This window comes from Lytechinus pictus, chromosome 3 (genome assembly GCF_037042905.1).
Source record: "Lytechinus pictus isolate F3 Inbred chromosome 3, Lp3.0, whole genome shotgun sequence".
Classification (NCBI taxonomy): domain Eukaryota; kingdom Metazoa; phylum Echinodermata; class Echinoidea; order Temnopleuroida; family Toxopneustidae; genus Lytechinus; species Lytechinus pictus.
Genome location: NC_087247.1, coordinates 75,522,084 through 75,549,610, shown reverse-complemented (window position 1 = coordinate 75,549,610; position 27,527 = coordinate 75,522,084). Strand labels below are relative to the sequence as shown.

General features: G+C 35.0%; 1 protein-coding gene across 1 annotated transcript; it reads right to left on the bottom strand.

The window, feature by feature from the left end:
* Positions 1-5,932: 5,932 nt before the first annotated feature.
* On the bottom strand, positions 5,933-27,250 carry LOC129258053 (E3 ubiquitin-protein ligase MARCHF4-like). The gene is made up of 4 exons (XM_064096082.1): positions 27,176-27,250; positions 15,329-15,518; positions 12,751-12,911; positions 5,933-7,260 (listed from the first exon to the last, which is right to left on the bottom strand). Exons 1-4 carry the CDS (start codon positions 27,248-27,250, stop codon positions 6,880-6,882), a joined length of 807 nt encoding a protein of 268 aa, XP_063952152.1. The 3' UTR covers positions 5,933-6,879.
* Positions 27,251-27,527: the final 277 nt, after the last annotated feature.

Below are 27,527 nucleotides of genomic sequence, written 5' to 3'. Positions count from 1 at the left end.
TCTAGCTAATTAAGTTTTAAATATTTGAACTATATGTTCATACTCGTTCGAACTATTATGTAGCCAAGGGTTACATCATCTTTTATCTTTGTAAATATCATGTATATAATGTTTATTTGTTAGATTAGGATTAAAAGAATATATACACAACAAAAAAAGTAAGTCCCCCCTAAATCAAATTGCTGTAACTTTTGAACGGAGTTATTTTGAGATATGATATTTCGTAGGTGGTTTTCTACACTCATTAAGCAACTCCTGGGGAAAAATGAGATTGATCGGTTGAGTCATGCATGAGTAATTAAAGATTGAATTAAAAATGACCATTTTTGAAAGTCACAAGAGTCGTTTTTCAGATTGTGCAAATACAAATTTGGGCAAAAGTTGTTTTTAGGTGAATTTTATGGTGTTATGCTGTTTTGCTATCCATCATTTAGCCACTCCACACACAATTTTGATATCGTATGTTCATGGTTGAGTGAGCACAATTTCGCAGGGGCCGCGGAAGCGGGGGTGGGGGGCCCCTTTTCCAAAATCATGTACAAAAATGTAAAAATGACCATACGATTGTGATTTTTTGCATGGTCAGCCCCCCCCCCCACACTTTTGGCTCAGCCCCTCCCCCACACTTTGAAAACCGTTCCGCGGCCCCTGTATTGTGACGTATCATCATAGTTTTTTTTTGGTAGTATCCTAGACAACTTGTTAGGTCATATTAAAATTTGAAAATGTTGGTGGCTCCCCCGATTATAGGCCCCTCCCCCATTCTTAAATCCTGGATCCACCACTGATTTGTCCATAAATTAAACTGATCATGAGAAATTGTTAGGAAAAGAATACATTTATGCAGTATAAAGAGTATTCATTCCTAAGTTTTCGAATGTGCTCGCTCAACCATGAAAATGTTAAGTTCGGTAAGTGTGTGGTGAAAGAAATGATGGATGATAAAAACAACAGCAATTAAAGTCACATTTCAAACCAAATTTGCCCCCAATATTCACCTTATTACCCTTTAAAATGAGTCTGTGACATTGAAAATGCCCATGTTCTCACTTTGATGTGTGCTCACTCAACCATAAATAAACAAATCGATTTCATTTTTGCACAGAATTCTGCCCATAGGTTGATAAACATTACTGCCAAATGACATTGCTAAAGACAGCGTTTAAAAAAAGTTCCACCATATTGAATAAGGTGTTACTTATTCTTAAACATGTGCACCCATAATGTACACAAGTCTATGAGAGAGGAAGTCAAAATTTTAACAAATATGAAATAAGGGGTTTGTTTCATGGACGGTTTTTGTTACTTCTGCCAACAGTTATTTCATGAAACTTTGCACATGGCTTCAGAGTAACACTATCCAAAGGGCGCGCACACCAAAATAACAATTCGATACGGTACAGAGTGGGGCCAAGGCCTTGAACTTTCTTCTCATTTGCATAATTTTCGAATATTGTGTGCTCACTGATGCATTAAACATCGGAATTTTCATAAAAATCAAATCAAATGAACCATGCAAGGAGGTTTGTGACAGATATCCACAGTTACAAGTTACATTTTTTCCAATAACGTAAAAAAGAGCTAATCACATTCCACATGTTCATTCAAGCGTGAATGTTTAATTAAACGCCTTTGAATCATTGAAGCATGTTAATTGGTCATGAACATAACGAAAATGTTGATAAAAGATCAGTTTCAGTTACCAAAATTAAACAATACTTGCCTATGATATTTGAAAATCGTATTTTTTGTTTCCAATAAATGTTCATTGAACCGTGAAACGATGAATATTGTTGAAGATACTCTTCCCAAAAATAACTGTCATCATATTCTATCATTTTTATTGATGAAAATGTGTAAAAAATCCAATTATAGCAAATTTGGACTTGTGTTTATTCAACCGTGAAATTTAGCCCAAAAAATTATATCGTCTTTTAGAAAGTACATTTTACAAGCCTTCTGACTATTTTTCATGATGAGAATGTGGAATTAGTTCCAATAATATGGAATCAAAGTCATGATTTTTGGCTTGTGACTTTTGAAAAGTGACATTTTTGCCTTCTGACGGTGCTCACTGAAGCATGACGTAAAATACGTCCATAACATTTACTCAGAGGGTAGCTTATAAAATTACCTACATGCTCATGTAAAAATATATCAAAAACTCGCATTGGTTCGGAAATTATTGATACTTTTTTGTTGTGTATATATCCTTTATATTATGTGTATATTAGTTTATTTTATCGAGTATTATTATTTTCATTAATTAATAGCATAGTGTGAATGTTGTTGATTGATGGTGTTTGATTCTGTGATGTGTGATTATTACATAGTAAAATAATTACAACATAATAGTGTTTTATTTAATTTCTACCTCTGAAGACGGACAGGGTGGGGATTCTTTGTATAAAATCCTTCCGCTGCACTGTTGTTATTGTAAAGTAAAAGATCCTCCCCCACCCAAAACGGTCCCGTGCTACAAATGTTTGGGAGCAGGACTAAGGAACCATTCGTATTTTAGACATTTTGGATGGTATTAGACTTTTGCCCGTTTTAGGCGCATTATAGACTGTTTCAAGCCAAATCGCAACATTTTGGACACTGATAGTTTAAAAGCGAGCACATGGACCCCTTATTTTTAATATTTTAATGCCCTTAGAATATATTCTTCTACAAATATAGAGAGTATGATGAAAATGACATGGATTTTGAATGTTAGGGGGCAAAACTACGGAACCATTCGTATTTTAGACGGCATTACTAGACTTTTGCACGTTTTGGGCGCATTTTGAGCGATTTTCATGCCAACTCGCATCACTTTGGACACTCATAGATAAAAAACGAGCACATGGACCCCATATTTTTAATATTTTAACGTCTTCAGAATATATTCCTCTACAAATCTGGAGAGTATGATGAAAATGACATGGATTTTGAATGTTTGGGAGCAGGACTAAGGAACCATTCGTATTTTAGACATTTTGGATGGTATTAGACTTTTGCCCGTTTTAGGCGCATTATAGACTGTTTCAAGCCAAATCGCAACACTTTGGACACTGATAGTTTAAAAACGAGCACATGGACCCCATATTTTTTATTTTTTAATGCCTTTAGAATATATTCCTCTACAAATGTAGAGAGTATGATGAAAATGACATGGATTTTGAATGTTTGGGAGCAAAATATCGAACCATTTGCATTTTAGACGGCATTACTAGACTTTTGCACGTTTTGGGCGCATTTTGAGCGATTTTCATGCCAACTCGCATCACTTTGGACACTCATAGATAAAAAAACGAGCAAATGGACCCCATATTTTTAATATCTTAACGTCTTCAGAATATATTCCTTTACAAATCTGGAGAGTATGATGAAAATGACATGGATTTTGTATGTTTGGGGGCAAAACTACGGAACCATTCGTATTTTAGACGGCATTACTAGACTTTTGCACTTTGGACACTTATAGATAAAAAAATGAGCACATGGATCCCATATTTTTAACTTCCCTATACCTTCGATATGCATTCCTCTACAATTTAGCCGAATTTGATGAAAATGACATGGATTTTGAAAAAGTGCAGCTTACAAAATACTTTTTAATTTTTGAGTAGATTCACGTCTTTAAAGATTTGCCTTTTCCGAGTTTTTGCACCATTCTTGCAAAATGAGGGCGCTGCTGACTCCAAATGGATATAGTTTTACCAATAAAAAGGCTCTCTCTTACTTTGGTATACACTTTGTTATATATCTTGAAAATCTGATGAAGTTTGATGCGGTATCCACTGAGTAAAGATGATTTAAACTCATTTGGTGAATTCATGCGGTCTAAGAGAGGCATAATTCTCTTGATTGCGCAAGATTGCATATCATTCAAATGCGGCGATTTTGAAGACACGTAGGGAAAAAATAAGCACATGAACCTATGTTATTTTTTGCATTTTCATAATGCATAGATACCAAAGTAACTCTTTGCAAAATTTGGTAAAAATGACATGGACTTCATTTTAACTGTGGAACGTCCTTAATCTATACAATCCATATTAAACTCTTATGCTCTGTGTTATATTATTCATGTACATTACATGTTGTATACTCTGTATTCAATATAGGCTGAATATTATTATATACTATTATGTTCACATTTATTATGTTTGTATATCTTTTGTAAATATGTTTCTATGTTTGTACTCTCATACCCCAAGAGGAAGTCGATAGAGTCAATAAATCTTATCTTATCTTATCTAGCACTAACTGAAATTTGTGATATCCTGAAAGCTGGACATTTTAATCACCTTTTTTTATAACCAGGAACATGATGGGTATCTAACTTAACAAGAACCGAGCTGAGAATTTTGTCATTCTGGCCAGAAAAAAAATATTTAAAGCACTTTTTTTTCTTTTTTATAAAGAACAAAGTATACGAGCGCAAATAATGAGCTGACTTTTTTAAAGACTTGGAACTAATAAACAGGACATTTTTTACTCTTTGTAACCATGAACAATTATTGATACGAGAGAGAAGTGCGAGCTGAAAATTTTTGATTTCCAATCTGAAAACGGATATTTTGAGCACTTTTTCAATAAAAAAAGGCTATGTATCTTGATAAATAATGCGAGCGCGAAGCGCGAGCTGAAAATTTTGTGTACAGGATTAATTATGTTGAAGAGCGATTTTACTATTTATTTTTTTTTTTTTTTTGGGGGGGGGCATTTAGCCCTATAAACGGGACAATCTAAGCACCATTCATAAGAACACGTATTGAATTAAACAATTGCAAATGCATTCGTGAGCTGTAAATATTTGATTTACTGACCAGAAAAGGGGTTATTTAGAGCTTTTATGGGATTTCATGAAGAGGATACGGATCTCACTTCTTGAATAATACGAGCGCGAAGCGTGGGCCATTTTTTCCCGATATTAAGTACTTTTCTGTATGGACGAGATGTGAATCTTGCTAAAACAGAGTTATAATAGCTAAAATCGTGACTAGAATAGTCTGTGCATATTGATTTGATAGTTTTTATTTTAAGCCCCATGTTATCCTCTTGAGCAGATTCTGTCCTTGCTCAATTGACCATACGAGCGCATATTGCAAGCGAAATTTTAATTTTTATATCGATGACAGGGGGCCTGTTGCATAAAACTTTTTACCTGAGAAAACTCTGGTAAAAACTGAAAACTAAGGCTAGTCTGATTTCTGCCATTGACTTTAACACAGGGCAAAAACTCCGGTAAAAACAACCCGAGTTTTCTCAGGTAAAAAGTTTTATGCAATGGCCCCCTGGAGGTTTTTCTATATTCCAATCATTATTCCCCACCCATGTGTCAATCACTTTATTTCCTCATGTCTTTCTATTTTTCCTCTCCTTTTTTTATATGCCATTAAGGAGATGTGGCAGCTTTGCTCTCCTGGATCCGCCTATGTATGTGTAAATAAATGGAACAATTATTGGTTACATATTCCATATTAACGAAACCTTTTTCTTGTCAATTTGGCTGATCCAATTTTTTAATCATACAACCTTACAAAGCACAGCATCTAATGGAAACACAGGACACTGTTTCTTATTCCCGACAAAATCATTTAGAATATCTAGATCTTTTCCTTTAGATGCACATAGGCCTAATGCCAGATGGCATGTTATACTCTAAAAACTACTCCACCCAACATTGGGCATTTCTTTTTGGACATTGCCCATTCTAAAGTAATTGCTGCTTATTTGTTTTAACCTTACTGGACAATATGCTTCCCGCATTGGGTAAAATACTGCCCCAAATTGGTTGGACACATTATAACCCTCGTGCTGGGTAAAATTTTACCCAATATTTTTTACAGTATAGAAACATTAAAATGCAGAAAAGGGAATTTGAAGCCCCCCCCCCCCCCATCCCAGCGAAAACAAAAACAAACTAACACAATGAAGCCTGTGTAGTTTTATGTTTATTTAATATTAAATATAATGTACTATGCTGGGCACAATTACACATCCTTTAAAAAAATGTACTTCTATCATACTGTATACATTCAGTTGAAAACAATCGTTAGGTGAAATGTTGAAATATTGATTTTGAGGGGGCCAGATACGCCGGATGGAGCGAACATTTAAATTTTAAAAAATGCGAAACGAAAATGAAATAATCAAAACGGTTATTCTTTTAGCTTTCGTAACTCATTAGAACTATACGCTTAGTTTCCATTCAATGTATCATGTGTATAGAGCACTTGATGTAAATCATGCATGAAGTAATGATTTATAATTTTTTATTTGAACTATTTTGATACTCCGGCCGCTTCATATACTAACATTTAAATTAGTATGTAATGTAACTTAAAAAACCCCACAAGTTGTTATTCAAGCATTTTTACATATGTATCTATAATGTTGAGTTAAAACACAATTTTCACGAGGTTGGTAAATCTCATTCAGTGTTTTTAGTCTCCAGTGAGCATATCCCATTGATAAGAGTCTAATACTATGTCCCCCATCACATAAATATATCAATCTAGATAACAGTAGCTTGTAACAAAGATACCTGGTAATGGTGTCTCCTTTCTTTATAGAAAGCTTAAAACATGATTTACAATGATATAACTACGAACAAGCTTCCAACTTTCTGTTAAACAATGAATTTGCACTATGTAAAATGTACAATTTATCATTATCATGGTTATAATCATTCATTTGAAAAATGTGCATCTATCACAAAAATTACATAAATGAATTTAAATTTTTTGCTCCCATACAGAAAACAATGTTATTAGTGAATAAATATGGAAGGACGTGTGTTAAAAGGTGTAGTAGTAGCGCGAGCATCATGTATAATTTTTCAAAGTATTGAATGTGCAGCAATAATGTTTTAAAGTCAATGTCAGATTAGAAGAAATAGAGTGGTGCTGGGATCCTTCGCCTTGAATTGTGATGGTGACCAGTCCCGTTTTCAACGTCCTGATCGTTCTGACCAAAGAAACTTCCACCTCTGAATTCTAACTGATGAGGTTGTACCCTGGCAGCCCAGATGGAAAAACAACACAAGAGAAAGATTCCAAAGGTTGCTGTGGCTATCATACATACAGAAACCATTAACTTGCTTGCATTCGTTTCCTCGCTCTCGTCAGTTTTGTCGCTAGGCGAACTTTCATCGTTGTCATCGTAACTACCGAGATTGAGTTGTTCACCGAGTAAGAAGAAACCAACAATGATGACAACAAGAAGAGGGAGAGAAGCAGCACTGCCCATACACATTACCTGACGAGTCTGCATAGAACACACAAAGTGGAAATATTAATATAAATTAATATAACAATAATTACATTTTTAAGGCTACTTTGTTGAATTGCATGGAAATCGCTAAAAATTATCAATGCTTGTATTGGGAGAAAAAAATATTTAAAAAATCGCTATGTGAACCTTCTTTGGTTTTACAATGCTTACTTCAAAATATCAGTTTTCAACTGTATATCATTCTATAATCTGAAATATATTTCCGATTCTTTCTTAAAATACGAAATTACTTTAAGGGCATGTTTATCTGGCACAATTTCCTGAATGGATATTGTCATCATTTTATCATCCATGCCAATCTTCAGGGATTATTATTCGACAGTTGATCGCACCTATAAAACCAAGTTACACAAAGCTTATTGACTTAATTTCTATCACATCATGATTACCACTGAAATTAATCAATAAAAATTCCATATCATCAATCGCTAAGCTTCGTGCTGTGGGGTTCTGCGGATGGGATCAGCTAATCACTTAATTGGTCTATAAATGCGTCACAAAAATAATGGAATTATTGCTCGATTAGTCAACTAGATAATTGCAATTATTTTAATGGTCCACACACGCTCTCAAATATGGCGATATGTCCTTCAGATTAATAGCAACGTTACCCATAACCAGTTCTGTAAATTCCAAATGGTCGGGGGTTGGAAAGTAAGAAGAATACTTAAAGGAATGTGCATCAATCATACAATTTACAGTATAATTATTAGTTTGATAGAATGAAACGTTAATGTAACGACGAGTAAATTTAGGATTAAGCAATAATCATGTGAATATTTTATCAACATTCTATTACAAACCTAAACATTAAGAACCCCGATACACAGTATCTTAATGCAAGAAAATTTATCTTCAATTATATGATATTTCTATCAGATACTTGGTACTTGGTAGGAATCCTCCAAAAGACGCCATAAAGGTGTTTAAACTGGAGGTGTGTCGTGTACGGTCACCAACTTAAGGTTCCGGTTTTAAGGTTTTTTGGAGTGCTGACTTAAAGGTTCCTAAGGGTGGTTGGGATATAACTGAGGAGGGGAGATGGTTCCAGTCTTTGACAGTCCTCGGAAAAAATGAATTTGCATGTGTATCTGTTCTGACATGTTTGATCATGACCCCGTCTTGCTCGATTTTCCTTCAGAGAGATGTATTCCTTGTAGTTGACGTCCATTAAACCATGGATCATCTTGAATAAACTGGTGATTCGGGAACACTGTCTTTCCTCTTGGAGGGGGGGTCCAATCCAAGGAGTCCTTCAGAGCAGTAACACTTGAGTCTTGCCCATAAGTGTTGGTGGTGAACATAGCTGCTGCATTCTGGACCCTTTCGAGATCTTTTATGTTTGTAGTTGTGTAGGGATCCCAAGCTGAAGACGCATAGTTACTTAGATGAGGATTAACCAGCATAGTGTACAGCTTCTCCTTCGTCTTAGATGAGGATTTCATCGCCTTTTTTCTTGAATTCTCAACCTGTTTATTCCATCTCATTTCCTTCTGCAGGATGATACCCAAATATCTGCTGTGGGAAGTCTCTTCGAGGTCAATTCCCATCATCCGGTAGGATGCTTTGGCCGGATTTCTGGCTCTTGTGATCCGCATCGTTGTGCATTTACTAGGGTTAAACGCCATTCCCCAGGTCTTAGCCCAGTCGAACAGAGTGTTGAGGTCTGTTTGTAACTGATCCACATCTGTAGATGATCTAATGGTATTGTAGATTAAGCAATCGTCCGCGAAGAGTCTGGTGGTACTCTTCACCCCATTCCCAATATCATTTATATGGAGAAGAAATAGATGGGGCCCGAGTACTGTGCCTTGCGGAGTTCCACTGAGTACAGGGAACCAGTTCGAGCATTCACCATTTACTATAACCCTCTGATATCTCTTTGTGAGGAAGGATGATATCCATTTCTTGGTTTTAGAGCGAATCCCATAGAAGTCCAATTTGGTAAGGAGGCTATGATGTGGCATGACATCAAAAGCTTTCGAAAAGTCCAAAATAGCTACATCAGTTGTAAGTCCAATATCAATGTTCATGGTAAAATCATGGGTTGTTAAGATAAGTTGAGTCTCACAGGATCTTGCCTTCCTAAAAGCGTGCTGATTTTCAGACAGTATGTCCCATTTTGTTAAGTGAGCCATTAGGTTTGAATCAATGATATGTTCCAGTAACTTACAACAAACACTTGTCAACGAGACAGGGCGATAATTTGCTGGGTCCGTGGTCGACCCCTTTTTATGGATAGGTGTGATATTCGCTTTTCTCCAATCCACTGGGAGGTCGCCCGAGTCGAGAGACTGCTGGAACAAGTGTTGTAATACGGGAGCAACTGCTGCCAACTTCAGAGCTTGATTTGGGATCTGGTCTGGTCCAATAGCTTTCGAGGTATCAATATTCCGCAGTAGTTTTCTTACTCCTTCAGTGTCAATGACGATAGGCGGCATCTCAGGAAAAGGATTTCCAGGCATTATTAAGTTTGGGCTTTGACTCTGACGATTAAAGACACTTTCAAACTGTCTTGACAGGGCACAAGCTTTGTCTTGATCCTTAGTGAAAAGTTGATCGTTGACTTTCAAGGGCTGGATACCCACGTTGTCTTTCCTTGTTGAACGTACATATCTCCAGAAATTCTTAACACTGGCGTTATCAGTTAGGTCCTTAACATACTGCCTATGTGCAGACCGAATGGATTTATTAGCTAATTTGCGAATCTGTATGAAGTTAATCCAGTCTTGATGTGACTTAGATCGCTTTAATGTAAGCCTTTTCCTTCTTGCTACATAGGCGCTTGAATTTTCGTGTGAACCAAGGTTTGCGAATGTTATCCTTAACTGTCTTAGTAGGCACTGTGTCAGATACTATTGACTTCAGTGTGTCCCTAAACCATGACCAATTTTCCTCAACAGATTTCAGCTCGGGGTGTCTTTTAAAATAATCTGTACGCAGTTCCTGGGTTTTGGTTTTAAAGTCATCAGGAACTACACTCTTCCACAGAGAGATCTTTCGTGGCGGTTTCTTGGGAAGATTAGTGATGGTGCTTAACTTTGCTTTAACGGTGCAATGATCACTAAGACCCGCGACTGGCTTGACTTCTGTCATCAGGGAAGGATGTGTTGTTAACAAAAGATCCAGTGTGTTCTCGGTTCCATTCTGGTGGTGCCTTGTGGGAAAAGTCACCATCTGGGTCAGATGATTGTCATCGATTAAGTTTAACAAGGACTTTTGGAGGTTCCCTTTAGGTGAGGTTACATCATCATCAGCAGTCCAAGTCAATCCTGGGACGTTAAAATCACCACCAAGAATAACATGAGGAGACCTGGTACAACTGTTGATCTTAAATAAACTTTCTCCCAACTTATTAATATGGTTTATATTTTCTCCCGGTGGTCTATAAAATGCACCAATCAGGATAGTCTGGCCAGAGAGGAAGGCTTCACACCAGACAACTTCATTTTCCTCATCTACAAGATCTTTCCTTTCAAAACATTGGACCTTTTTGTTGATGGCTACAAAGACTCCGCCTCCATTGGAGTTCCTATCTTTCCTGAATATATTAAAGTTACTTGGGAAGATTTCTGCTGAGTTAATGCCCTGTTCAAGCCAAGACTCTGTACCAAGTATAATATCTGGCTTCTCGGAATCAATAAATGCTGATAGTACCACAGCCTTTCCCCTAACGCTACGACAATTCATAACGGCAATGTTCAAAGAACGCATAGACGAGACAGACTTGGTCTTGTTTTGATATTCCTTAACAACACAGTTTAACGGTACAGCAGTTTCTCTATTATTGTTAACGATCCATTTGCCAGAGGATTTAGAAATCTTAATTGGAGAAACTCGCTGCTGAATTTCTTTCTTGTTCACGATCCATTTGCCCGAGGAATTAGAAAGTTTAATCGGAGAAACTCGTCGCTGTACTACTTTCCAGCCATCCGATGAATTAACAATCTTCAGTGCTGGAACTTGTCTACGGTTTTCGAGATTACTAGGCTTTGACTTGTCCTTTAATTTACGGTAGCCCTGACTCGGACTAGAAGAGTGGATGGGTTTTAGATTAGCGTCCGCGTCGAAGTCGGGATATGAATTATTTCCTACATCTAAATCCATATCATTCTCATCCAGGTATTGTAATGGGTTATAACAATTTTCTACGCAAGGATCAGTAACATTAACAGAATCAGGATCACTGTCATGCTCAGATCTACATGTAGATCTAATAATGTTCAGGTCATCGCAGACAGGGCATATCCAGGCCATGCTAGGGTGTTCAACATGATGTAAAAAAGTCTCATCTGAAGCACCTGAACACATGTTATGGAACCACCCGTCACATCCCGTACATTGGATACAGTCACTCTTCGCAGCATACCCACACAATCCACAAGGGTATTTAGGTTTACGACCTCTGTTATGTTTCCCATATTCCGGGCCAGGATTTAGATTGATATCATTAGCTAACAAGTTTACTAATATAAACAGGGGAAGTTTGACTCTCGGTACTCCTAGGAAGGGTGTTGATCTCAAATTAAGACCTCTTCCAAGCTGAGGTTTCTTTGCACAATTTGATGATATCAAATACATGTCACGTAAGCTCACTGTCACACAATTTGAATTCGAATTCAAGTCACAAAGATGAAGGAACAAGTTCACGCAATCAGACTCAAAAACATGATCGAAAAATGGCAAGATCCTACCGTATCTGACTTGATTACTCTTCTGATTCTGCAGGTTCACTTGGCCATCCAGTTTCAGCAGTGCAGACAAATACATGTAGATCATTGCATATGTTGATAAACAAGTCATAAGGGAACCCAATCTCGCTTTTTCGTTCCCACTACGTCGAGAAGTCCCTCGTTGATTCACAAAAAAACAACATGGCGGCAAGTATGGCGGGAAAGCTAAACACGTGACGTGATGCGATTTACACTTTTATTAAAACAGGCTAAAAACCCAAGGTTCCGACGTTAAAAAGATAGATGACTCCAAAACAGATTAAACAGATTAAAAGCACGGAAGTCCGGCGAATTTTAATTAAAAACAAATAAATAGCTAAAACTGCGATGCGACGAAGCCTGGGTGCGGCGGAGTATACATGAAGGAGGGCGACGAAGGTTGTACTGCACGGCTATCTACGGCGCATGATGTATGTCCATTACGTATCGCTGTCTGGCTTTCAGCGGAGCGAACAATCTCAGTCAATTTTCAGTTTTCAATTGTAAAATTTTCGCTAAAGTTGACCAAAATTGCTCCCTATCGATCTTTGATGGTATAATCCTTCCAAAATTGATTGAAAATTCCAATAAATAAGATTTAAAAGCAAGTTTAAAAGATAAAAAACGCAGCAGCAAAAATTGGTGACCGCACGCTCCGACACATTTTCATTCCAGATAAAAAGGAGTTGGATTGTTGTTTTTATAGACCCAACGTATTTAATATGAAGACGGTCATTATTAACCTCCTTACCATTAATCTCTGCTTAAGTCGGATATATTTTGGTTTGTATCTCTGATTGCAGATTTCACATGTAGTTGCCCCTTTCATACTGGTCCATTTCTGAAGACACTTTTTATGTATGAACTGTGCTGAACCAGAACAACCGCACGGGGAGATAAGCTTTGTCTTTCCTAGAGAAAACAAAAATGAACAAACATATTTAAATAATAACCCCTAAATCATCTCGACATAATTAGAACGCAGTATAATCACTACCACTAACAAAGTGGTATATCGAAACACTAATAAAATTTTTGGAAAGATATTTTGATAGAAATATTGAATACTCCTTTTACCATGTTTACACGACTATACTGTCAGTATTTCGTTTAGAGATATATGATAATGTACATTATATTCTTTTTGCTCTCCGTGCTATTATTATTTTTCTGGGTCATGTACAATAACGAATTTTAGAGTTGTTGTGACTGGTAGTACACAAACAAATAAAGATAATTTATAATAAATATAATAGATTTATGTGAATGGTGTATCAAACAGATAGATTTAGATATCTATGTTATATTTGCAAGTATCTTTTTTTTCTACTGTCAGGTGGTAACACTTTTGAATGGGAAATTACTTCTCATTTATTTCATTATTATCATTTCATGGTTTATCTATTTCCAGTAAAAACAGTCATACACATACTGCAGCTAAAAAGCTGAAATATATGTATTTACAAAGGTATAACAATTGCACATGTATCATAAAACAATTATGTAATAATGATAAAACTAATGGTACATAAAAAAAATTCCAGTATACAATGAAATTACAATGAAAATATACACTTTACGAGTAGAGGATCAATAAAATACGGTATTGCACTATGTTTAAAACGGGAGGTCCTGCATTTGTATTGCATATATATACTTTTGTTTATTGCGTAAAGTCATGCCAACAACGTTCCTTTCCGGTAACCAGTTTTTACAATGTAGATTTTTGCTTACAGATACTGCAAAATCAGAGCATAATTGTTCACGTCTATCTTTTAGTGTATCCAGTTTGCATCGTTTTAAAGCATCTTCATAAGTTGAATAACTTTTACCTAAGATAATTTTACAAACTCTTTTCTGGATTCTTTCTAGTTTCTGTACATGATCTAAAGTTAAACTTCCATTAAACACAGGCACACAATATTCTAAAACAGGGCGGATGTATCCGATATATATTTGTATTAAGTCAGAAATTTGTAATTTATATTTTTTCACTAATCTAAACATATAGAGCTTTTTATTGCACTTTTTTAACATTTCATTTATATGGAAGTCCCATTTTAAATTATGTTGGATATAAACTCCTAAAATCTTTAAGGTATCAACATAAGGCAGTTCTGATTCGCCGATGTGCAAAGACTCACAAAAGGGTGCATTTTTCATACAAGTTATGTTCATTGGCTTTGCCATGCACTTACTAGGATTTAGTGTCATATGATTACTGTCTGTCCATTCTAATAAATCATCTAATACATTTCGTAATATTGATAGTTTGTGTAAGTTTCTGTTTTCAAGTAAAGTGAGATCATCAACGTATTTGAAATAAGGCAACAATTGTTCTTGACAAGCATCATTAAACATATAATAAAAAATAAAATGGGTCCTAATTTCGTGCCTTGGGGCACTCCGGCGTGGATGGTTACATATTCTGAAAAGTTATTCTGATATTTTACGCACTGAGATCTTTGTTCTAAAAAACTAATGATCCAATCAATAATAAACGGTCTAACTCTAAAATTAATTAATTTTCTAACCAAAATATTATGGTCAAACTTGTCAAACGCTTTGGAAAAATCAGTACAAATAATAGTTGACATAGATTTGGGTTTCTTACAATTTTCTAAAATACTGTGTAATAAGTTGATGAAATAATGCGATGTTGATAATCCAGGAATGTTGCCATATTGGTTTAAATAAATACATTGAGAAACATCTTCCAAAAGCCATTTAACAATAAAGGATTCTGCTATTTTAGAGAGACGGCTTGTTAGAGCAATTGGGCGTAGTTGAGTAATAGTAGGGGGTTGTGACTTTGGGAGAGGAACAATTTGACTTTTTATCCACTGCCATGGTACAATACCTAAATTAAAATATGCATTTGAGATATCTGTTTAATAGATGCTATGTTTAATGTACAAATTATTTTGAACGACAAACCTATCACAATAGGGCACTGAATAGAAAACAACGATAAACAAACATTAATGTTGTTAATCTTATTTTAAAATACTTCCAATTTGTGATTTATAACAGTGTAGTGAGAAGACATGATATAAAAAAGGGTGTCAAATGAACTTTTGATCTTTTTAGTCCTGTGTCATATCTTGTTATTTTACGTATATTTTTGTACATAACGATCGTAAATATTATATGAAAAAATAGAATAACTGACCCACATGAAGGAATTAAAGAGAAAATAAATCATCACGATCGATATTATCATTATCGTTATTATCATTATCATGATATCAGTTATCATCTTTACCATTATCAATATCACGTTGATGTAGTCATCACCGTGATATCATTAATATCATCGTTATACGTACCTCTCTCGTCTTCTGTATCATGGCATATCCTACAAACAGGTTCATTACTCGACGTCGATGACCACGAAGCTCGACTTGTATTAAGTGAATCCAACTTGGCCCTGCCATCATCATTGATGTGTGTGAATACAACTGATGGTGTATCTGATTCTGGCGGTGGTTGTGAATCCGATAACGTCTTTGGTTTACACTGAAAATAATGATAATACGAAAATCTTTTCTATTTAGGAGCATTATTAATACATTGGTCACATATGACCTACGGCGGCCGTACGGCGAGTCGAAAGCAGCCGTTTTAATCATTTTCATTCAAACCACCTATATGTAGCTGGTACAACAAATGTTAAAACGGCTGTTTTCGACTCGCCGTACGGCCGCCGTAGAGCAAATGTGACCAAGGTATTACTTACTTTATTCTTCGAACGAAATAGCACTGTTAGTCCATATTGGGCCAATTGCATAAACACCCCCATTCATGGTCATTGCAATCAATAGTAACTTACATTGAAACCTTGCCTGATTGGCTAGTTTGTTTCTATAGGCTTTGTTGTGGGTGTACAGAATGTTATGATGATGGCTAAATATCCTCGATTGTAAATTCATTGAATCTATTATACCAGCTGAGCAATATGCATATCGTTACAGTAATATATCAGATATGATTTTACTAATTTATGTACATACATGTAGGGCCTATATGGGTGTATATGTACGTACTTGCAGTGTCATGGAAAGATATACATGTATCTATTCAACGTATGTTAATTTGTAATGCCTTGACTACTTCAATTTTATATTTTAAACATTCTTATTTCATTTGTTCTGTATTTAATTGAAAATTCAAATATGTATATTGAAGGTCAAAAATCATCTATCCGTCTTCCACAATGAATTACAACTTATCTCACCGGGGCCTGCAGTTTTTTACAAGCTTGCTTTCATGTAGGACCCATTTTCTTTGACTTTAGTTAAGCCTTTACCTTATAACTCGACTGATTGTTTCATTATACTATGTTATTGTATACTTCTAAGTTGTTTATAATTTAATAGTTTTGCATTATTGTTGCTACTTTTTATGTGAATCAGAATAATGAAAAATATCAAAATAAATGAAATGAAATGAAATTTTGATTTAAGTTTAAAGATAAGACAAGAAATAACCACGAAGTACGTGAATGATATTCAGCCATTCCATGTAACACCCTAGGCTTCAAATTTCAAGATAAACCAATCAATAAAGAATATCTATCTTTGGCTAGGAACATGTCCAAGACAAGAGGTGTAAATCTGATTTTTCACTGCCTTTCACCTACAAATGACCGAGATACACTATCCTAAAGAGATGTCAAATTCGCATGAAAAAGTATGTCTTTTTGTAACTTTTTAATGACACTTATAAAAATGTGTTCTGTTGTCTGTAAATACATCATTTTTTGTATTCTGTCATATCCTATAGCCATTTTAAGTTCTTATCACTTTGTTTTCGCACTTCTTTATATCGAGCTTGACAATATTTCAAGTTAAAAATACCCTCGAAAATGTGTCACGCGAGTCACAAAAATACATCCGTAGTTTAGTTTATTTAAAAAGTATCGGGTAGTGTAATTTGTAGTTGATAAAAAGTAAGGAGCATATAGTCCTAAATCAAACCAGCAAAGAAGATTGCCAACTGAACACCCCTTCATTATGAAAAAAAAACACCCTAAAGTGCTGTCACGCGAGTCACATTAAGTTTTTTTAGGGTAGGCTATGTCACGCGAGTCACATTTTATCACAAAATGAGCAATGTTTGGGGGAAAAGGGATAGTAAATGGGATTTTGGCAGATGTCATTTCTTTAAGCTTGAATGATTACTTTTATTTCGAAAAACGTTGTTAAATGTTAATAATAACACATATGGGCATTTTCACGGTAACTGACATTACACGGCACAATGTTTTCACACCTTTCATTGTGTGTATCTCTAAAACAACAAATGATGGGAGTTTGCTTTTGATAGAGTTAATAAAGTGAACCTTGCTGTATAACCTGATACTAAGTTTTCCTATGTAACCACATTTTTTTACGCATCAGCAAGCAAAAATGTGTCGGTAACTGACATTACGCAAAAGGACATGCAATTTCAGGGTGTTCATTAAAATTGAAATATCTCATGTCCCTGAGTAGATAGAGTAATAATTTGAATATGTAAATATACCTCTGTTACTAGGTTAAGATGTGTCAAAATATTAAACAATTCGTTTTTGTTTTTTGGGGGCTATGAAAATTTTTCCACAACCATGCTGGTAACTGACATTACGGTAACTGACATTACACTTAATTTGCCATAGAGATAACACATGGAAGTCAAATGTGTGGAATCATTGCATTGTATCTTCTGTGCAGAGCTTCACATGAAAGTGAGCTTGATGTGGAAGTATACCAGAGTTTCTAGGAACATTTCAATGAAAAAACTTTTTCTTTTTCTTAATTCCTTTCTTTGATTTGAACATTTTTATCATTACTTGTCGGTAACTGACAATACACATTAACATTTACCAGTGCTTTATGATTTTCAAAGGCATAATTTTCTTGGTACTTATATGTAAGGCTTTTTAAAATCATAAAAGTTTCATAATACTTCACATTTTTAATTATCAAAAGATAAGAAATGTATGTTTTACTTACTCGGGGGGGGGGTCATAGCAGCTACATGTTTTCCTTTATTTTATAATAATTTAATATTGCATTGACTGTACACATGGATTTTTCTGACTATACACCCATAATATATTCATCAGTTTTATATTGACTTTTTAAACCTTTTCCTTCTTCAACCTCCCCCTCCCCTCAAAAAAGGCAAAATGAATAAGAGTCTCCTCCCCTAGGCTACATGTACCCCTCCCCTGAATCTCATGCAGCCATGTAGTTTTATTGATTTCTATTCTGGTCAGTGCAAGCGATGCTTGTTCATATCTGTCTGATTTCAATTCTCTTCATAATTTGTTTAATCATTTTCTTTGCTAATTTCTTTTTTAAGCTGTCCACAAAAAATAAACTCCAGCTTCTAAACTGAAACTGAACTATTTGTAAATTAGAAGAAAAAAACCGTTTTAGTAGATCCATGCAACATTGATCAGAACTGTCAAATTTCACTTTTCATCTACTTGTAAACCAAAAACAAAATTGTATCACACATCCACACTACTAACAGGTATAAAAACCAGGAATTTACTTTTAGCGAGGCAATGCTCAAAAGAATCCTAGAAACTAAAAAAAGGGACCCTGGAAATCCCCTTCATCACAATGTTAAGCTTAAAAAATGTTGCAGATTTAGGCAATAGGTTGGGAAAAGTACCCCCTACCCCCCCCCCCCCCCCCGAAAACCAAACAAAAAGTTGTCTGATACAATTAGGTACTTGGTAAGTGCATGTACAAAACAATTTCATAGTAATTTTTTTTTGCCTGATGGGAATGCAACTTCCTTCATAATTTCATATAGTATTCCTTGTGAACTATACCTTTTAAAAGTCAATAGCAAGCTCCTTCTGGTGTGACCTTTAAAGTGAAAGACTTAAATAACAAGTATACAATATTTCTTCACCATAAAATTGACCACATATTTGCATTTCAATATTGGTAACCAACGTTTTATCATGGTAACTGACATTACATCTCGGTAACTGACATTACATTTTCTACTTGGTAACTGACATTACATATATTTAATGGTACCCTATGGCTTCATTGTTAATTGGTAATCTTTAATTTTGGTGTAGAAGGGAGGGGTGTTACCTAGAGAGGAAATCTACCAAGTTTCATTTAATATATCCTCTTTTCCAGGAAATTAGAAAAAAAAAGTTCATGTTTTCGGTAACTGACATTACATACCATATCACATACTTCATCAATGTTTTTTTATCAGATGAATGAATTAATGGTGTTCCTTTCTGTAAGATTTTAAAAAGTGTTATAATAGCAAGCTAAATCACAGGCAAAAACATCATGATCAAACCTGTTCTTTAAAAATCTGTCAAAACAAAATATGTATCAATATACTATTTTCAACACTAATTTGTATCCATACTTTGGCAGCCATTTTGAAATAAAAAATGGCTGCCAGAGTCGGAATTTTTTTTGTCTCGGAAACTTCAGGTCTTGTTTTATTAAAAAACATAAAGCATTTGACATGAATATCAACTTGATTTTTTTGCCTCTGTGTCCATCTGTGGTGAAAATGCCCATATGGGAGTCCCCCATGTAAACTTTCATGTAAGTAGACATATCAGACCTCAACTTTAAAATTCCTTTGTTTTAAACAATAAATTGGATGCAAATGACCATAAATGTTCTGTTTGAATGAAGTTTGGCCCATTTTACTGTATAAAATCATGATAATTTGTTAAACGTATATAGTCCAAAATGATATTGTCACGCGAGTCATATTTTTAAATGACAATCGACACTAAAGAAAAAGTCAGGCGTTATAGTAGATTTTTAACATTATACATGTATTTCCAGATGTTTGAAAATACTCTCCAGAAAATCTTATCAAAATCTGTTGAGTATCTTCTAAGGAAATTGCAGACAAATAAAGTAAGGTCAGGAATCTTCAATAGTGTCACGTCACGCGAGTCACAACAAACAAACTGAAATATCTCCTACAAAAATGACTGTAAATTCAGTTTGTTGGACAATGCTTATTATCAATACTTCAATTAAAATAAATAGGAAAAATAAGTCTGCAATATACGGTTTTCAAGTAATTAACCCTAAGAAGTTGACATTTTTGTGTAAATGTCATGCGAGTCACAATGGAATGGATGTATTGCATGTCGGTAAACTCGTCAAATAGACTGTCTCATGCGCTAACCATGATCTTTAGACCTATCAGGTCACTAATTCCAACATTCGTATTATTCATTTATTCATTTATCAAATATTCTTTCATGCATGCTCAAGATGTCATAATATGAATATTACGTAGCAGATTACGAAAAACATATTACAAAGAAGTTTATAATGAAAATACAACTAAAACTCCACAAAACTAACTCTGTTTCAGTAACAATGAAAACAATAGATAACAAGGGATAAAGCGTAAAGTAACTAATTTGCGCACTATGAATGAATTACGTCATAACATATTCTGCAATTTTGAAAGGGGAATGTGTTTAACAGCCATTTTAAAAGATTAAGGTCTTTAAATCTTTATTATGAGGATTTTGCTTTTCATTTTTTTTCTGACGATATTCTCCTGAACTGAAACCCTCAGCACCCCCTATGGTTCCCTGGACCATTACACTATGCCTGATTGATGTCATACGACGCGAGAATCGACGACCACCATGATGACTGCTTTATGAATTATTCTCTGCTAGCTGACAGTTGAAGGAAATTAGAAAATTATGTCATTTATTATCTTGATTAAATCTTTCTCACCTCAAAATTCAATTATAATGATAGATTTAGGCCTATATGAATGTTAATATTTTAAGCGTTTTTGGTAAATCTATTATTTTAATTGATTTTTTTCCCCTTATGTGATTTTTTTTGTGTAACTATTGGTTTAAATATTCATGTTTAGTTCTCTTTCATAAGTTGGTTTTTCGTCATAGGTTTAGCTTAGGCCTGGTATTTTTAGAGCCCTTGTGAGTTATGAACCTGCCGGATTGCCTTCTGGGCAAGTTCCTTAAACTGCCGGTGAACCGAGGGCATTAACATCAGGCACCAGTCCCCTAATGCCTTGGTCACATTTGTTCTACGGCGGCCGTACGGCGAGTCGAAAACGGCCGTTTTAACATGTTTTTGTACCTGCTATATATAGGTGGTTTGAATAAAAATGAATAAAACGACTGTTTTCGACTCGCCGTACGGCCGCCGTAGAACAAATGTGACCAAGGTATTAATTTTAAGTGCTGTTTAATGTAATTTCATTACTATTATTATTATTATTATTATTAGTTATTTATTGTAAAGCGCTTTGATCACATTTTTGGTAAAGCGCTATATAAGTACCTGTTATGTATGTATGTATGTATGGGTGTATGTATGTAATAAGTGTACATGTAATGTTGACAATGAGAAGAGTTCTTACATACAAGTATACATGTAGAACTCACGTCTATAGAAATAACGTTCTATCTCTTAGCTATAGGCCTACTGGCGCTCCACAATGTACCCCCACAGGAGGTGTTGATACCAGAAACGGTAACAATGAACGATTTTTATTCGGCGTTCATAAAAGAGTGCTCATCATATTTATACTTCACAAAGTTCTCACATGACAAGCCTATTCAAAGGGAATACTGATAAAATGTCATTACACAACCATTATCGGCCATGAGAAATTTCTCAGATTAAGTTTCGGCCAGGTATATTGGGGTATATTTCCAAAGGTTTTCTGAAACTAAAGGCATGGCGCCATTTTCATCACGCTTCCCCGCATACATGAGCCCGTCCATTCATTATGTGACATACCGTCGAGGATTAAGGGTTGCATAAGTTCAAGTTAAAAGCTAACTGTTAACCGCATCTAATTCTCTCACAAAGAGTAGTAATATATATGATAATGAACGCGGGAAGGGGATAATGGTCATTCATTGTCAATGTTATGTAACTTCTTTTATTAACCATGATGTTTGCGCTTATTTCGCTCATAATCTTTCAGAATGGAATGTGCTGGAAATAAGCGCTACAAAAGTATACATGTACATGTAGGCCTATATACTCTGAAGGAAATTGAAATTGTTCTCGGCTTGCATTTAGTTGAAAAGGGCTGACGCAAAAATATATTCTTCGGAATACCGATTCCCTTTTGCGGTCATATTCATGATGCTCGCTGTATCTGTGCCAATGATAAATAATTTTTTTTTTTAATAGATTCATCGGCCCACATAATGAAGTCCAATTTACCGTAATGAGCTACTGTATAACTGTTAAAATTGCGGGGAGACGAAAATACAATTGTGTTTGTATGACGGGTTTCTTATTTTTACTGCATTTTTTCATCATTCTTCAATGTTGAAGAAAACTATCTTTGCGTGTAGTTATCATTCCCAGACCTGGACAGTTATGAATATTTTTAGCGACAAGCCAACTGAAAATTGTATCTGTATAATTTTATTTAGCATCCTTGTTACGATAAAGTTAACCCACAACTTCAGGCCAGATTTAAAATTAACCCTGCATTAATTCTGAATATGGACCATTAAGTTGAATAAGATTGGCATAGTTCTAATTATGCTTTGATCCTGCGTTCCATAGAAGTTAATACGTAAACATTGTACATGTTAATGTTTTACGAAAAACAGTCTCCAGAACAGTCACAGTTGTCAATGCATTCGGGGTGATTTAGGAAATGAGAGAGCCCGGAGAAGCCGGTGTTAACGTGTTCTTCCAACAAAAAGGAGTTTGGTTTTTTAATTATGAGAAAATCAAACAAGCATTATAGCGCTGATATTTCTTTATCAGATGTAAAATAAGAAAATTAGTCACATTTTGAGTGCACATCCTGTACGTCATATCATTATGCAAATAAGCGAATTGATGACGTTACCCCGTACCAACACACTATTTCTTTTGCATTACTCGTATGGAATATTTCATATAATACAAAAGAAGAGAGAGAGAGAGAATGAATGAATGTAAATGGGAACCGAGTGAGGTATGTTATTATGTGATTTCAATGAGAAAAATATATCAGTTTAGTTCAGTCCAATTTATTTATTTTCTCAGCATAAAAAAAAATGATACAATACGTACGGGAATGAAAAATCATATTAGAGAAAATTGGAAACTACAGAAAGGTTTATAAAAACTTGTGAGTAGTAGTTCCAAGTACATTAAATTAAATATATGATAGTAACATTGAATGAAAAAAATGCACATACAGCATCAACAAACACCGGCAAACATACAAGGAGGGTGGGGGGGGGGGGATAAGTGTATATATATATAATGACTATACGAAACTGCAGTTAAAGAAGACTATATATATATATATATATATAAATGTGTAAAGTTATACATGTACAACAGCTTTGGCAACTCTTTTATTTAAATATTGTAAAGAAATGGATGAAGAGAACAATGGTAGGCGTAGCTTAAATCAAGGTTCCCCAGAGCTATCTACCCTTTGGAAAAATTGGTGATGCCGAAAAAATGTCCCTGCCGGGAATCGAAACCGGGCCCCCAGCTTTGAACGCCGGTGCCCTAACCACTAGACCACAGAGACGGGTTAGTGGCTAGGGCGACCCCGATCCGATTGACCGTCAGATAGACAGATTTTCGACACTATACCAATTATAATTTCCTTTGTCGGGTGAAGGTGGGTTTCGAACAATGACAAGCCGCCATGCTTCAGCTGGATCAAAGCTATAGCTTTGATACAGTACACATATGGGAGAAAGGATACAAATGTGTAAAGTTATACATGTACAACAGCTTTGGCAACTCTTTTATTTAAATATTGTAAAGAAATGGATGAAGAGAACAATGGTAGGCGTAGCTTAAATCAAGGTTCCCCAGAGCTATCTACCCTTTGGAAAAATTGGTGATGCCGAAAAAATGTCCCTGCCGGGAATCGAACCCGGGCCCCCAGCTTTGAACGCCGGTGCCTTAACCACTAGACCACAGAGACGGGTTCGTGGCTAGGGCGACCCCGTTCCGATTGACCGCCAGATAGACATATTTTCGACACCATGCCAATTATAATTTCCTTTGTCGGGTGAAGGTGTGTTTTGAAAAATGACAATGACAATTATATGACAATGACTATTATATATATATTTATAAAATAGAAAAAGAAAAATCAGACAAACATAACACTGAAAATTCGATCAAAATCGGACAATGCATCAGAAAGTTTTGCATTATTCCGGTTAAACAGTTCTAGGCATGTCTTCATGAATATTAAATGAGCAAATTGATTATGTCCTATCCACACTGTCTTGTTCTTTTTTATTGCATGAAATTAAGTTTATTTCAACTTTTTTCCTCCAAGACCTAGAAAAATCGGATTGACAACTGATTTTAGTGCATTAGATATTCATTCCTGCATTTTATTTCATTATAAGGGAGAAATATCATTCACACATGTGGAATAATATGATTTCATGTAATAAAATAAGAAAAGGGAAAGTTGGATATGACATCATGAGCCCACGTAATGAATATTCATGACGAAGTGCATATTATACTGTTTTGAAAAATATTGCTAAACTTTAAAAATTCAACAACTTCGTTGCTTGTTATCAGATTTTGATGAAATCTTAAGCATTTTGCTCTGTGCATTTTACTCTATTTAATTAGATATGAATATTTTCAGCCCGGAGTACCCCCCTTTAACTCAGATTTAAATGACGTAATTGTTTTTAGTACTTGATGTCATCGGGGAGATTTTTACAAATGCGTGGGCCATAATGCCTTAATGAATTATTAGGAGAATTTGTGTTTTAACCTTGGGATAATGAAATTTATCACTAGAGCGAGTATTGTGACAATGAACGAAATTATTCATTAAAAACATACGGGATATATTAGGAGAAATTATGTTTTGAATAGCACAAAACATCACAGATGCTATCTGAAATTTAAAAATATCGTGTTTTTTAAGGGTACATGTAATTGAGATTTGAAAAAGGGTCGTGAAGGAGCTCTAAAAGGGGAGTTTGCACAGATTCTTAAAATTTCATTTGTAATTTATGAAAAGGTTCAAATGTTGTTATTCCAGCATTAACCCAAATAATATTACAATATTTAATTTATTTCTTAATATCCGCCATGCACTCAAAACCTAGCCTACTCCTCGGTGCCTTTTGGAATTCTACTATACACGTACAGTACAAAACTAGAGAGGTTCTTCGTATAATCCACTATTCATGAATATTAAAGGTCAAGTCCACCCCAGCAATATGTTGATTTGAATAAATAGAGAAAAATCAAACTACATGTAGCATAACTCTGAAAATTTCATCAAAATCGGAAGTAAAATAAGAAAGTTATGGAATTTTAAAGTTTCGCTTATTTTTCACAAAACAGTAATATGCACAACTCAGTGACATGCAGATGAGTCAGACGATGATGTCCATCACTCACTATTTCTTTTGTTTATTGTTTGAATTATACAATATTTCATTTTTTACAGATTTGACAATAGGGACCGACTCGACTGAACCATATAGTATTAAACAATGCTTATTCCACATGTTCAGGGAGGAATTAATCACTGTTTCACTTGACAATGTGGGGAAAATTAAAATATTTCATATTTCATATAATAAAATACGAAAGAAATAGTGAGTGGATGACGTCATCGGTCTCCTCATTTGCATACCAACCAGGATGTGCATATAATTGTTTTTGTGAAATTAAGCGAAACTTTAAAATGTCATATCTTTCTTATTTTACATCCGATTTTGATGAAATTTTTCCGCTGTGCTTGTTGGATTTTTCTCTTTTTATTCAAATCAATTTTTTGTTGAGTTGGACTTGTCCTTTAATGATTTTAGTAGTGAAATGTAAGTCACCACATAAGCTGAACAGGGAAACAAAAAAGATACAAGAGCTGTGAAGCCCACGGAAAATTTGAAACAAAGAAATAAGATCTTCTTTCGAAAAAAAAATATTTCAAGTGAATTTTTATTTCACCAGGTTGTGTGGCCCTCGATACGATCATTCCTTGAGGTACTAAATTTACTTTATTCATTGACATGGCAACACGATTGGTCAATTATTGTTCAATAGCAAAAATTATCTTGTTTTCTTACTTATTTATCGTATGTCCTCGGGCCAACATAACAAACCAACTTTAAGCAAGACCAAAAAGTTTCAAGCAAAAATGTCGTCCATTTGGGTCCGCTTACAATGATTATGGAAGCAAATATTGTAACTGGCAGACAGTAAAATACACATAATGCTTAATGGTGAATAAAGAAATATCAGCAAACATTCTAAATTATGCTTTCGAACCCCTGGGGTTGGGCCAACCTAACCTGTAAAATTTGTTGTGCAATCTCAATATTAGAGTACCCAATTATATTCGGAGCGGACAAAAGGAAGATACGCTTGGCTATGCATGGATTTTTTTTCCTATTCTTTTGAAGGACCTCTGTGGGAATTTTCCATAGACAGACTTTAGGAAGTGCATAAACAATCATTTTGAGCAGAACTCTGAATTGGAAATATAATAGAGTAGTTTTTCACATAATATTTTGAATACAGATTCATAGCCAGTGTACTTATGGGTTATTATCATTAGCTACCTATAAATCCATGGCACAAGAGATTTCAGAGACTAATCTACACGTAAATTACTATCGAGAGAAAGCAATAAAGAGTAGAAGCATTTTGTTTTTATATCTTCCGACATCCGTGTGCCCAACATCTTGGTCACGATGGATGTAATAGTACCGGTTAATTCATGTTTTACATGTACCTTTTTCTAGCGGGGATTCCTGTCCAAATTTGTTTCTTGATGAGAGTCAGTTCCGATAACTTTAATAAAAACAGATTCTCACGAAGTCCCCGAAAGCTATATTGATATTTAGTGAATCCGAAATCGCGCACCTAGACAGCTTGGGACATATGAACAAATACAAATATCCGTAAAATTTAATAATCATACACTTACTGGCATCTTGATATCAACAGTTAATCGTCATAAATGAATGCAAACTATTTTGTATTCATTAAAACATGTAAACTCAGTAATCACGGTTATCTATATGGAACAAGTCTTAAAAACTGACACAGGCGAAGTTTCCATAACAATTCATTCCCCGCAAAATGTCCCGATGCTTTGTTATTCATCGGCATTGAAATTTGGATAACTTAACTAAGTTAAAAGCAATTGCATTTCTTACTGACCTGCTGTATTTCTTCACTACATTGTGCTTCATGAGACTCATCGCCTGGTTCCCTTGGAATATTACCCTCTTCCATCGTTATATCAGTCAACCGTACTTGATTATCTTCAACTATTACCACATCCATTGGTATGTCCTACTGGCTTGCTACCAAACAACAACTCCTGGTCAAATTATTTTCACAACTTGATATTTTTCTTATGTTTTTAATAGGATCTACTTGGTTTACAATAAAAAACCTGTCCAAAATAGAACGACGTTATGAGAATACAGCATGCGAGTGAATATAACAGCGCCTTTTAACAATAAAAGTCAATGCATGAATGAACACCAGAACATAATAGATCCATATA